Source organism: Pseudophryne corroboree, chromosome 2 (assembly GCF_028390025.1).
Source record: "Pseudophryne corroboree isolate aPseCor3 chromosome 2, aPseCor3.hap2, whole genome shotgun sequence".
NCBI lineage: Eukaryota > Metazoa > Chordata > Amphibia > Anura > Myobatrachidae > Pseudophryne > Pseudophryne corroboree.
In genome coordinates, this window is record NC_086445.1 from 97,250,139 (window position 1) to 97,262,780 (window position 12,642).

The following is a 12,642-nucleotide window of genomic DNA, read 5'->3' on the forward strand; positions in this document are numbered from 1 at the left end:
TGGCTACTGGACACCATTAGCTCCAGAGGGATCGAACACAGGCCCAGCCGTGGAGTCCGGTCCCGGAGCCGCGCCGCCGACCCCCTTGCAGATGCTGAAGCGTGAAGAGGTCCGGAAACCGGCGGCTGAAGACTCCTCAGTCTTCATAAGGTAGCGCACAGCACTGCAGCTGTGCGCCATTTTCCTCTCAGCACACTTCACTGGGCAGTCACTGAGGGTGCAGAGCGCTGGGGGGGGGCGCTCTGAGAGGCAAATATAAACCTTATACAAGGCTAAAAATACCTCACATATAGCCCATAGGGGCTATATGGAGATATTTAACCCCTGCCTGACTGGAAAAATAGCGGGAGAAGAACCCGCCGAAAAAGGGGCGGGGCCTATCTCCTCAGCACACGGCGCCATTTTCTGTCACAGCTCCGCTGGTCAGAACGGCTCCCAGGTCTCTCCCCTGCACTGCACTACAGAAACAGGGTAAAACAGAGAGGGGGGGCACATTAATGGCTATATATATATATATTAAAGCAGCTATAAGGGAGCACTTAATATAAGGATATCCCTTGTATATATAGCGCTTTGTGGTGTGTGCTGGCAGACTCTCCCTCTGTCTCCCCAAAAGGGCTAGTGGGTCCTGTCTTCATTAGAGCATTCCCTGTGAGTTTGCGGTGTGTGTCGGTACGTGGTGTCGACATGTATGAGGACGATATTGGTGTGGAGGCGGAGCAATTGCCAAATATGCAGATGTCACCCCCCAGGGGGTCGACACCAGAATGGATGCCTTTATTTGTGGAATTACGTGAGGGTTTATCTTCCCTTAAACAGTCAGTTGAGGACATGAGGCGGCCGGACAATCAATTAATGCCTGTCCAGGCGCCTCAAACACCGTCAGGGGCTGTAAAACGCCCTTTGCCTCAGTCGGTCGACACAGACCCAGACACGGGCACTGATTCCAGTGACGACGGTAGAAATTCAAACGTATTTTCCAGTAGGGCCACACGTTATATGATTTTGGCAATGAAGGAGACGTTACATTTAGCTGATACTACAGATACCGTAAAACAGGGTATTATGTATGGTGTGAAAAAACTACAAACAGTTTTTCCTGAATCAGAAGAATTAAATGACGTGTGTGATGAAGCGTGGGTTGCTCCTGATAAAAAGTTGATAATTTCAAAAAAGTTATTGGCATTATACCCTTTCCCGCCAGAGGTTAGGGCGCGCTGGGAAACACCCCCTAAGGTGGACAAGGCGCTCACACGCTTATCCAAACAAGTGGCGTTACCCTCTCCTGAGACGGCCGCACTTAAGGATCCATCAGATAGAAAGATGGAAGTTATTCAAAAGAATATATACACACATGCAGGTGTTATACTACGACCAGCTATAGCAACTGCCTGGATGTGCAGTGCTGGAGTAGTTTGGTCAGAATCCCTGATTGAAAATATTGATACCCTAGATAGGGACAATGTTTTACTGTCGTTAGAACAAATAAAGGATGCATTTATCTATATGCGTGATGCACAGAGGGATATTTGCACACTGGCATCTCGGGTGAGTGCTATGTCCATTTCAGCCAGAAGAGCCTTATGGACACGACAGTGGACAGGCGATGCGGATTCAAAACGTCACATGGAGGTTTTGCCGTATAAAGGGGAGGAGTTATTTGGAGTTGGTCTATCAGACTTGGTGGCCACGGCTACTGCCGGGAAATCCACTTTTTTACCTCAAGTCACTCCCCAACAGAGAAAGGCACCGACCTTTCAACCGCAGCCTTTTCGCTCCTATAAAAAAATTAAGAGAGCAAAGGGCTTGTCGTACCTGCCACGAGGCAGAGGAAGAGGGAAGAGACACCAACAGGCAGCTCCTTCCCAGGAACAGAAGCCCTCCCCGGCTCCTGCAAAAACCTCAGCATGACGCTGGGGCCTCTCAAGCGGACTCGGGGACAGTGGGGGGCCGTCTCAAAAATTACAGCGCGCAGTGGGCTCACTCGCAGGTAGACCCCTGGATCCTGCAGATAATATCTCAGGGGTACAGGTTGGAATTAGAGACGGATCCTCCTCATCGTTTCCTGAAGTCTGCCTTACCAACCGTCTCTTCCGAAAGGGAGAGGGTGTTGGAAGCCATTCACAAGCTGTACGCTCAGCAGGTGATAGTCAAAGTACCCCTATTACAACAAGGAAAGGGGTATTATTCCACTCTATTTGTGGTACCGAAGCCGGATGGCTCGGTAAGGCCTATTCTAAATCTGAAGTCCTTGAACCTCTACATAAAAAAGTTCAAGTTCAAGATGGAGTCACTCAGAGCAGTGATAGCGAACCTGGAAGAAGGGGACTTTATGGTATCCTTGGACATCAAGGATGCGTATCTACACGTTCCGATTTACCCCGCACACCAGGGGTACCTCAGGTTCATTGTTCAAAACTGTCACTATCAGTTTCAGACGCTGCCGTTCGGATTGTCCACGGCGCCTCGGGTCTTTACCAAGGTAATGGCCGAGATGATGATTCTTCTTCGAAGAAAAGGCGTATTAGTTATCCCATACTTGGACGATCTCCTAATAAGGGCAAGGTCCAGAGAACAGCTGGAGACAGCTTTAGCACTATCTCAAGAGGTGCTAAGACAACACGGGTGGATTCTGAATATTCCAAAATCCCATTTAATCCCGACAACTCGTCTGCTGTTCCTAGGAATGATTCTGGACACGGTTCAGAAAAAGGTTTTCCTTCCAGAGGAAAAAGCCAAGGAGTTATCCGATCTGGTCAGGAACCTCCTAAAACCAGGAAAAGTGTCAGTACATCAATGCACAAGAGTCCTGGGAAAAATGGTGGCTTCTTACGAAGCAATTCCATTCGGCAGATTCCATGCAAGAATATTCCAAAGGGATCTGTTGGACAAATGGTCAGGGTCGCATCTGCAGATGCACCTGCGAATAACCCTGTCACCAAAGACAAGGGTGTCACTTCTGTGGTGGTTGCAGAAGGCTCACCTATTAGAAGGCCGCAGATTCGGCATTCAGGATTGGATCCTGGTGACCACGGACGCCAGCCTGAGAGGCTGGGGAGCAGTCACACAAGGAAGAAACTTCCAGGGAGTATGGACGAGTCTGGAAAAGTCTCTTCACATAAACATTCTGGAACTAAGAGCAATCTACAATGCTCTAAGCCAGGCGGAACTTCTCCTGCAAGGAAAGCCGGTGTTGATTCAGTCGGACAACATCACGGCGGTCGCCCATGTAAACAGGCAGGGCGGCACAAGAAGCAGGAGTGCAATGGCAGAAGCTGCCAAGATTCTTCGCTGGGCGGAGAATCACGTGATAGCACTGTCAGCAGTGTTCATCCCGGGCGTGGACAACTGGGAAGCAGACTTCCTCAGCAGACACGATCTTCATCCGGGAGAGTGGGGTCTACATCCAGAAGTCTTCAACATGTTAATAGACCGTTGGGAAAGACCAATTGTAGACATGATGGCGTCTCGCCTCAACAAGAAACTGGACAAATATTGCGCCAGGTCAAGAGATCCACAGGCAATAGCTGTGGACGCACTGGTAACTCCTTGGGTGTACCAGTCAGTGTATGTGTTTCCTCCTCTGCCGCTCATACCAAAGGTATTGAAGATCATACGGCAAAGAAGAGTAAGAACAATACTAGTGGTTCCGGATTGGCCGAGAAGGACTTGGTATCCGGAACTTCAAGAGATGCTCACGGACGAACCGTGGCCTCTACCTCTGAGAAGGGACCTGCTACAGCAGGGTCCCTGTCTTTTTCAAGACTTACCGCGGCTGCGTTTGACGGCATGGCGGTTGAACGCCAGATCCTAAAAGGGAAAGGCATTCCAGAAGAAGTCATTCCTACCTTGATTAAGGCACGGAAGGAAGTCACCGTGAAACATTATCACCGCATTTGGCGAAAATATGTAGCGTGGTGCGAGGATCGGAGGGTTCCGACGGAGGAATTCCAACTGGGTCGTTTCCTACATTTCCTGCAATCAGGATTATCTATGGGTCTCAAATTGGGATCCATTAAGGTTCAAATTTCGGCCCTGTCAATATTCTTCCAAAAAGAATTGGCCTCTGTCCCTGAGGTCCAGACTTTTGTCAAGGGAGTACTGCATATACAGCCTCCTGTGGTGCCTCCGGTGGCACCGTGGGATCTAAATGTAGTTTTAGATTTCCTCAAATCCCATTGGTTTGAACCATTGAAAAAGGTGGATTTGAAATATCTCACATTGAAAGTGACTATGTTACTAGCCCTGGCCTCTGCCAGGAGAGTATCTGAATTGGCGGCTTTATCTTATAAAAGTCCTTATCTAATCTTCCATTCGGATAGGGCAGAACTGCGGACTCGTCCGCATTTTCTCCCTAAAGTGGTATCAGCATTTCATCTGAACCAACCTATTGTGGTGCCTGCGGCCACTAGCGACTTGGAGGACTCCAAGTTGTTGGACGTTGTCAGAGCCTTAAAAATATACATTGCAAGGACGGCTGGAGTCAGAAAATCTGACTCGCTGTTTATATTGTATGCACCCAACAAGTTGGGCGCACCTGCTTCTAAGCAGTCGATTGCTCGTTGGATTTGTAACACAATTCAACTTGCACATTCTGTGGCAGGCCTGCCACAGCCTAAAACTGTAAAAGCCCACTCCACAAGGAAGGTGGGCTCATCTTGGGCGGCTGCCCGAGGGGTCTCGGCATTACAACTCTGCCGAGCAGCTACGTGGTCGGGGGAGAACACGTTTGTAAAATTTTACAAATTTGATACCCTGGCAAAGGAGGACCTGGAGTTCTCTCATTCGGTGCTGCAGAGTCATCCGCACTCTCCCGCCCGTTTGGGAGCTTTGGTATAATCCCCATGGTCCTTTCAGGAACCCCAGCATCCACTTAGGACGATAGAGAAAATAAGAATTTACTTACCGATAATTCTATTTCTCGGAGTCCGTAGTGGATGCTGGGCGCCCATCCCAAGTGCGGATTATCTGCAATACTTGTACATAGTTATTGTTAACTAATTCGGGTTATTGTTAAGGAGCCATCTTTAAGAGGCCCTTTCTGTTGTCATACTGTTAACTGGGTTTAGATCACAAGTTGTACGGTGTGATTGGTGTGGCTGGTATGAGTCTTACCCGGGATTCAAAATGCCTCCCTTATTGTGTATGCTCGTCCGGGCACAGTACCTAACTGGAGTCTGGAGGAGGGTCATAGGGGGAGGAGCCAGTGCACACCACCTGACCTAGTAAAGCTTTACTTTTTTGTGCCCTGTCTCCTGCGGAGCCGCTATTCCCCATGGTCCTTTCAGGAACCCCAGCATCCACTACGGACTCCGAGAAATAGAATTATCGGTAAGTAAATTCTTATTTTATCTCTCTCAGGGCCAGCTCAGGGTCTTTTTGTGACCCTGTCGGCCATAGGGGGCATGGCTTCATTCAGGGGGCGTGGTCAGTTACGCCCCTGTACAGTAGTAGCGCCACTGAAATGATGTGCGGTGCGCGATGACGTCATCGCGCACCGCACAGCAAAGGTCCTCTCAACGAAGGAAAACTAGACGCTACGCGTCTAGTTCCCTTCGTGGAGAAGACCTTTGCTGTGCGGTGCGCGATGACGTCAACGCGCACCGCACATCATTACAGAAAAGGTCCTCTCCACGAAGGGAAACTAGACGTGTAGCATCTAGTTTCCCTTCACAGCGGGCAGCCCACGAAGGGAAACTAGACGTGTAACGTCTAGTTTCCCTTCACAGCGGGCAGCGGCAGCGGGGGGCACAGCAGCAGCGGATCTTGCCGTGGTGCGGCGCCCTCCGGATGGCGCCGGCGCCCTCCGGAAGGCGGCACCCCGGGCAAAAGTCCTGCTTGCCCATGGCAAGATCCGCTACTGATATCTCTCCACTTTCTCTCTCTCTCTCTCCTAGGCTTAGTAAACAGACCCCACAATCACAGAGAACTCTCGTTGCCTGCAGCTAGCAGACCATTACACATACCTGTCTACTTTTGAAAACTAGTTTCAGGGAGATTATAGTTGGTAGTAGAATGTGCCATGCAAAGCTAGGCGCGCTGTTGACGGGGCGTGTCATGCTGCACCCAGTAGCGCCACACATGGATGTACCTATGCCTAAATAGTTTTTGCAAGATATTTGTATATAACATTAGTAGCAATTTATTTTGGGAAATTTTGCATTTATTGTTTCTAACGTGCAATACTGGATTTCTTCTCACTCAGCACAATATACACGATAAATGTGATGTAGGGAGGCCAATCCCGGGATCGGGATCGGCGGGATCCCGGGATTTGGGCCCAAAAATGCCGGGATTTGAATCCCGGGATTGGAGCATCCAATCCCGGGATTCACGGGGTTACACTGCGCATGTGCGGGAGGGAGTGTGTGTAAGTAATACTACTTACAATTAGGCGGGCGGCAGCCATAGACGAACGCTGAACGCGGCGGCACTTCAAATGTGCGCCGGCCGCCAGCCAATCAGAGCTGGCGGACCGGAAGCCAATCCGGGAAGCTGCCGCGGCAGCCAATCAGGAGCGACTGCTGCGGCCGCTTCCCTGATTGGCTGCTGGTCCGCCAGCTCTTGTTGGCTGGCGGCCGGCGCTTCATTTGAAATGCGACCGCGTTCAGTGTGTCCATGGCTGGCGCCCACCTAATAGTAAGTGGTACTTACACCCACCCTCCCTCCCGCGCCGCTACCAACCCTCCCCGCTACCTACTGTACATCCTCCCGCCCAGCTACCTACACCCTCCGCACCGCTACCTACACCGTCCTGCACTGCTACCTACACCCTCCCTCCCTTCCCCGCCGCTACCTACACCCTCCCGCACCGCTACCTACCCTCCAGCGCTGCTCCCTACACCCTTCTTCACTGATCCCTACTGCAATCCCTGGAATCCCGAGATTGATCGTTTTTCAATCCCGAATCCCGGGATTAAAAAAACGGCCCGGGATTGGCCTCCCTAATGTGATGCCTATGCAATAAATTCCAAATGCAATTTGACCTTGTGTGAATTCTTACTTTACTGATCATCACTTGGTAAAATACGGATTTTGAAGGGATGCATTTAAAATGCCGGCTGTCGGGATCCCAGTGTTCACTATACCGACGTCAAAATCCCGACAGCCGACAATGCCGCTAGCCGGAATACCAGCACATCAGGGCTATTCTCACTTGTGGGTGTCCACAACCCAGGTTTAGGTTTAGGCATTGAAAGGGGGATTAGGGTGCAGGAACGGGAAGGGGAATGTTACGCACCGGGGAGGAAGGCTTCGGGTTAGGCACTTACAAGGGGAGGTTAGGGTTACGCACCAAGCGGGGAGGGTTAGGTTTAGCCAGCCAGGAAGAGAGGGTTAGGGTTAGGCACCCCCAGCGAGGGTTAGGGTACAGGGCAGGGGAGGGTTAGGGGCAGGAGTGTAGCCAGAACTTTGTGGGCCCCATAGCAACATTTTGGATGGGGCCTCCGTCCCAATGCTTATAGAGAGACACCTCTCTGTAGCAGTTGTTAATGTTATGCCCTATAATAGGGCCCAAGTTCATTTTCTAAACCATAGTAGAGCCTTATTTAATGTTATGCCCCATAGTAGTGCCCTAGTATCTTTTATGAATCGCAGTAGTGATTAAGTTCACCCTATGTCACATTTCATAGCTGCCAGTACACATTATTCCGCACTGTACCCCCAATTCACGTTATCATATATAGTGCTTCCTGTTCATATTGTGCCTCATTACAGTGCCCTGGTTCATATTATATATCATTATAATGCCCTCCAGTTCATTTTATACCACACTACAGTGAGCAGGTCCAGGGGCATACCTAGATATATTGCAGGTCCCAAGGAAAAAGTTTGAAAGGACCCCTAAATACCACCCATTGGTGAAAAATATACTTAAGACATGTAACTTTGACAGGGAAGTTTGGCCCCTCTCAGCTCTGGGCCCCATAGCAGCTGCGCTGCCTGCACCTATGGTAGCTACACCCTTGGTTAAGGTACTTTTTGGGGGGCTGTCGGGATTCTGGTGGTCGGGATGCCGCTGTCGGTGTTCTGGGCGCGGGCAGGCACCCCGTCCATCGGTATATCATACCGAATCCATATATATAATCTATGTAACATTAATAATACAAATAGATTGCAGCATCACCGTACTGTAGTATTAGCATAAGTAATAGAGATTTCAACACAATTAGCCAATCAGTTTGCATTCTGGGTCATGCCCCACCCAGTGATCCATCTCCAAAGAGGCACATAGGGGGTCATTCAGAGTTGATCGCAGCAGCAAATTTGTTAGCAGTTGGGCAAAACCATGTGCGGTGCAGGGGGGGCAGATATAACATGTGCAGAGAGAGTTAGATTTGGGTGGGGGGTGTTCAAACTGAAATATAAATTGCAGTGTAAAAATAAAGCAGCCAATATTTACCCCCCCCCCCCCCCCCCCCTTTATGGCTTTGCCCGACTGCTAACAAATTTGCTTCTGCGATCATCTCTGAAATACCCCCATAGAATGAGACGCACTTTAGACAAACACTTCCTTACTGTACTTTGGCCACACTTACACCCTTTTACTCCCATCCCGTCTCCATTGGCGCAAGGGGTCATAAGAGAAAAATATGCGGTATGGGTAAGGATATAAAAGAATTTTCTGTACGTATGCTCAGTTGAAATAATACTTTTTGCCGAGGGAAAAAGGTGCAAATTGATATTGTGTCCAACTCTGCATGATCCCCATTGCGTGTTTCGGCTTGGGCCCTAATTCTGTTTAATAACAAGTTATAAAGTTGCAGTACTGTAAATGTATTAATGAAAAACATGTTAAACTGCCTATATAATGGTTTTATATGTGTCTTCTCAGAATTCCAACTTGATCCATCAGAAGGTGTTCCCTCCTACAGAGCGTCATGGGTCACCTATCTTGTCATTCATCATCTTGGAACAATTCAACGCTATCCGCCTGCTGCAAAGCATCCACCAGTCTCTGGCAGCTCTCAGTAAAGTCATCCGAGGAACTTCATTACTGACCTCAGATGTACAAGGACTAGCGAGTGCTTTATTAGACCAGAAGGTAATGAAACCGTGCCTACCAATAAAGCACTACAACAGTATTTCACTTCAGGGAGTTTCAAATTATTAATTTGGGTCACTGAATACATGATTAAAGCTCCTACCAAGAATATAGTAGGAAAATGATGATTAAGCATTAATGATTAATTATAATTAACAGTGTACATTTGGCCAAGGTCACTGTGCCCATAATATCTATTCTTCATCACCTGTTGATCAGTCTGTCTGTGTCCAATTTCAAAGCGGGCTGTTTATAAAGCAATAGAATTATTTGATTGTTCACAGCAGCACAGATAATTTCAGAAGATGAATAATATGAGGTCACGTTAAGCTGGTGTAGTAATTTACATTGTCAGATATACAGTACCTCTAGATAAAGACACCGTTTCCGACGACATATTTGCACCTGCACATTCTTCTGGTATGTGCATGCATCTCTTTCATCTCTGGTCCCCCTGCTCTGTTTCATATCACTGTCCCCCCCCCCCCCCCTGTATATTATTAACCCCCCTCCCCTTTCTCTCTCTTGGTCCCTCTGTGTTCTCTGTCCACTTCTCTCATTCATCTCTGCCTCCCTCTCTTCTCTCTTTCATCTCTGCCTCCCTCCCCTCCTCTCTCTTTTATCTCTGCCTCCCTCTCCTCCTCTTTCATCTCTGCCTCCCTTCCTTCTTCTCTTTTATCTCTGCCTCCCTCCCCTCCTCTCTCTCTTTTATCTCTGCCTCCCTCCCTTCCTCTCTCTTTTTTCTCTGCCTCCCTCTCCTCCTCTCTTTCATCTCTGCCTCCATTCCTTCTTCTCTTTTATCTCTGCCTCCCTCCCCTCCTGTCTTTTATCTCTGCCTCCTCTCTCTTTTATCTCTGCCTCCCTCCCCTCCTCTCTCTTTAATCTCTGCCTCTCTCCCTTCCTCTCTTTCATCTCTGCCTCCCTTCCTTCTACTCTTTTATCTGTGCCTCCCTTCCCTCCTCTCTCTTTTATCTCTGCCTCCCTCCCCTCCTCTCTCTTTAATCTCTGCCTCTCTCCCTTCCTCTCTTTCATCTCTGCCTCCCTTCCTTCTACTCTTTTATCTGTGCCTCCCTTCCCTCCTCTCTCTTTTATCTCTGCCTCCCTCCCCTCCTCTCTCTTATCTCTACCTCTCTCCCTTCCTCTCTTTCATCTCTGCCTCCCTTCCTTCTACTCTTTTATCTCTGCCTCCCTCCCCTCCTCTCTCTTTTATCTCTGCCTCCCTCCCCTCCTCTCTTTTATCTCTGCCTCCCTCCCCACCTCTCTCTTTTATCTCTGCCTCCCTCCCCTCCTCTCTCTTTCATCTCTACCTCCCTCCCCTCCTCCCTCTTTCATCTCTGCCGCACTCCCCTTCTGTCTCTTTCATGTCTACTCCCTCCTCTCTCTTTCATTCCTCCTCTCCTCTCTCTTTCATCTCTGCCTCCCCTACTACGAAATAGAATGTGATTGGGTAGGGACTGTCTATACTGCCATATATCAGTAAATTTCTCTTTAGATATCACTGAAGTAAAGTGGACTCCTTAACCCCATTTTTTCAGATATCACAATCACAAATATGGTATTTGGGAATGACATCTAAATATAAGAGATAAAATGCTGCTTGTCTATTAAATAGGCAGCCTCAAGGGATATTAACTCATTTCACATTGGTTGCTCCTCTGTCCATTCCATCTGTAAAGTGTATATTTTCTCATACGTCCTAGAGGATGCTGGGGACGACATCAAGACCATGGGGTATAGACGGGATCCGCAGGAGACATGGGCACTCCAAAGACTTTTCATTGGGTGTGAACTGGCTCCTCCCTCTATGCCCCTCCTCCAGACCTCAGTTTTAGAAATGTGCCCAGGTCGACTGGATGCACTCTGAGGAGCTCTACTGAGTTTCTCTGAAAAGACTTATGTTAGATTTTTTATTTTCAGGGAGATCTGCTGGCATCAGACTCCCTGCTTCGTGGGACTGAGGGGGCAGAAGCAGAACCAACTTCCTCAGAGTTTCATGGTTCTGTTTCTGGCTGACCGGACACCATTAGCTCCTGAAGGGAACTGAACGCTAGCCGTGTCTAGATGCTCACTCCCACAGCACGCCGTCACCCCCCTCACAGAGCCAGAAGTCAGAAGACAGGTGAGTATGAGAAGAATGAACTTCAATCAAGTAAGTGACGGCTGAGGTGCGGCGCGGCTGGCGGGAGCACAGCGCGCCATTGCTGCCCACACACACAGGCACTGCAGGGTGAAGGGCGCGGGGTGGGGGTGCCCTGGGCAGTAAGAAAAATACCTCAAACTGGCTAAAAGGTGGCATAAGATGCCGCTGGCACAGCCCTACCCCCGCCAGTATAAATATTGTCATGGATACCGAGGGGCGGAGCTTCTTCCTCAGGCAGCCAGCACACTACTCAGCACCATTTTCTCTCTCTCCTCAGGCTGCAGAGAACACGCTGGTCCTCTCCTCCACTTCTGACAAGTACAGGGTGCTATAAAGGGGGGCACAAAGCGATTGTGGTGCATTTGATAATGTATATTACTATTTAAAAGCGCTTTTGGGCTGTGGACATACTGTGTTCACAGGCAATACTGGCGCTGGGTTTGTGACCTGGCTGCTCCTATCCTGTGTCCCTCTGACAGATTTTACTGTGGGTCTGTCCCCAAAATAAGTCCCAGTGTGCCTGTGAGTGTGGTGTACACGTGTGAGGCATGTCTGAGGCAGGGAGTTCCTCCCCGGAGGAAGCCATTTTAGGGACACAGAGTTGTAATGTGGTGGTGCTACCGGCACACCAAGAGCCTGCATGGGTGAAAGAGCTACGTGACAGTATGCATCTGATTAACCGTAGATTAGATAAATCTGAATCTAAGGCTGCATGCTGGAGAAAATCTGTGGAAGATGTGATTTTTCAGGATGCTGTTATTCCTTATGCGGGCGGCCCCTCTGGGTCACATAAGGGACCATTTGCAAATGTTGTAAACACTGATACCGACACGGATTCTGATTCTTGTGTCGACAATAGTGAATCCAGAGAGATAGATCATAAATTGGCAAAAAGTATACAATATATGATTGTGGCTGTAAGGGACGTGTTGAAGGCTACAGAAAGCACTCCTGTACCTCAGGAGAAAGCTTATTTATGTAAGGAAAATAAATCCAAAGTCACGTTCCCTCCTTCACACAAACTAAATGCTCTGTTTGAAGGGATGTGGGTGAATCCTGATAAAAAAATTCGTATTCCCAAAAGGATTCACATAGCTTATCCTTTCCCGGTTGAAGACAGGAAAAAATGGGAGTCACCCCCTGTGTTAGACAGTGCACTTTCCAGGTTGACAAAGAAGGTAATTCTCACTGCTCCTGGCACGGCTTCTCTTAAAGAGCCGGCAGACCGCAAAATGGAAACGACATTAAAATCCAATTATGTTACCAATGGTACACTGCTCACAGAAAGCGTGTCATCAGAAATTGACACGATTGATAAAGATGAGATACTCCTTAAGTTAGGGAATATCAAGGACGTTACCGCCTACATGCTGGAAGCAATGAAGGATATTGGACTCTTGAGTACACAAGCCGCTTCCATGGCAGTATCGGCTAGGCGGGCGTTATGGATTCGCCAGTG

The 12,642-nt window shown here is 48.8% G+C and overlaps 1 protein-coding gene across 3 annotated transcripts in view; it reads left to right on the plus strand.

Annotated features, from left to right (window-relative positions):
- Positions 1-12,642, plus strand: part of DYNC2H1 (dynein cytoplasmic 2 heavy chain 1) — a 1,021,614-nt gene that overhangs the window by 890,317 nt on the left and 118,655 nt on the right. For all 3 annotated transcript variants that reach the window (XM_063951545.1, XM_063951543.1, XM_063951544.1), the window contains one exon: positions 8,834-9,043. In XM_063951545.1, coding sequence (XP_063807615.1) covers positions 8,834-9,043 — 210 coding nt within the window. The remainder of the gene's footprint in view (positions 1-8,833; positions 9,044-12,642) is intronic.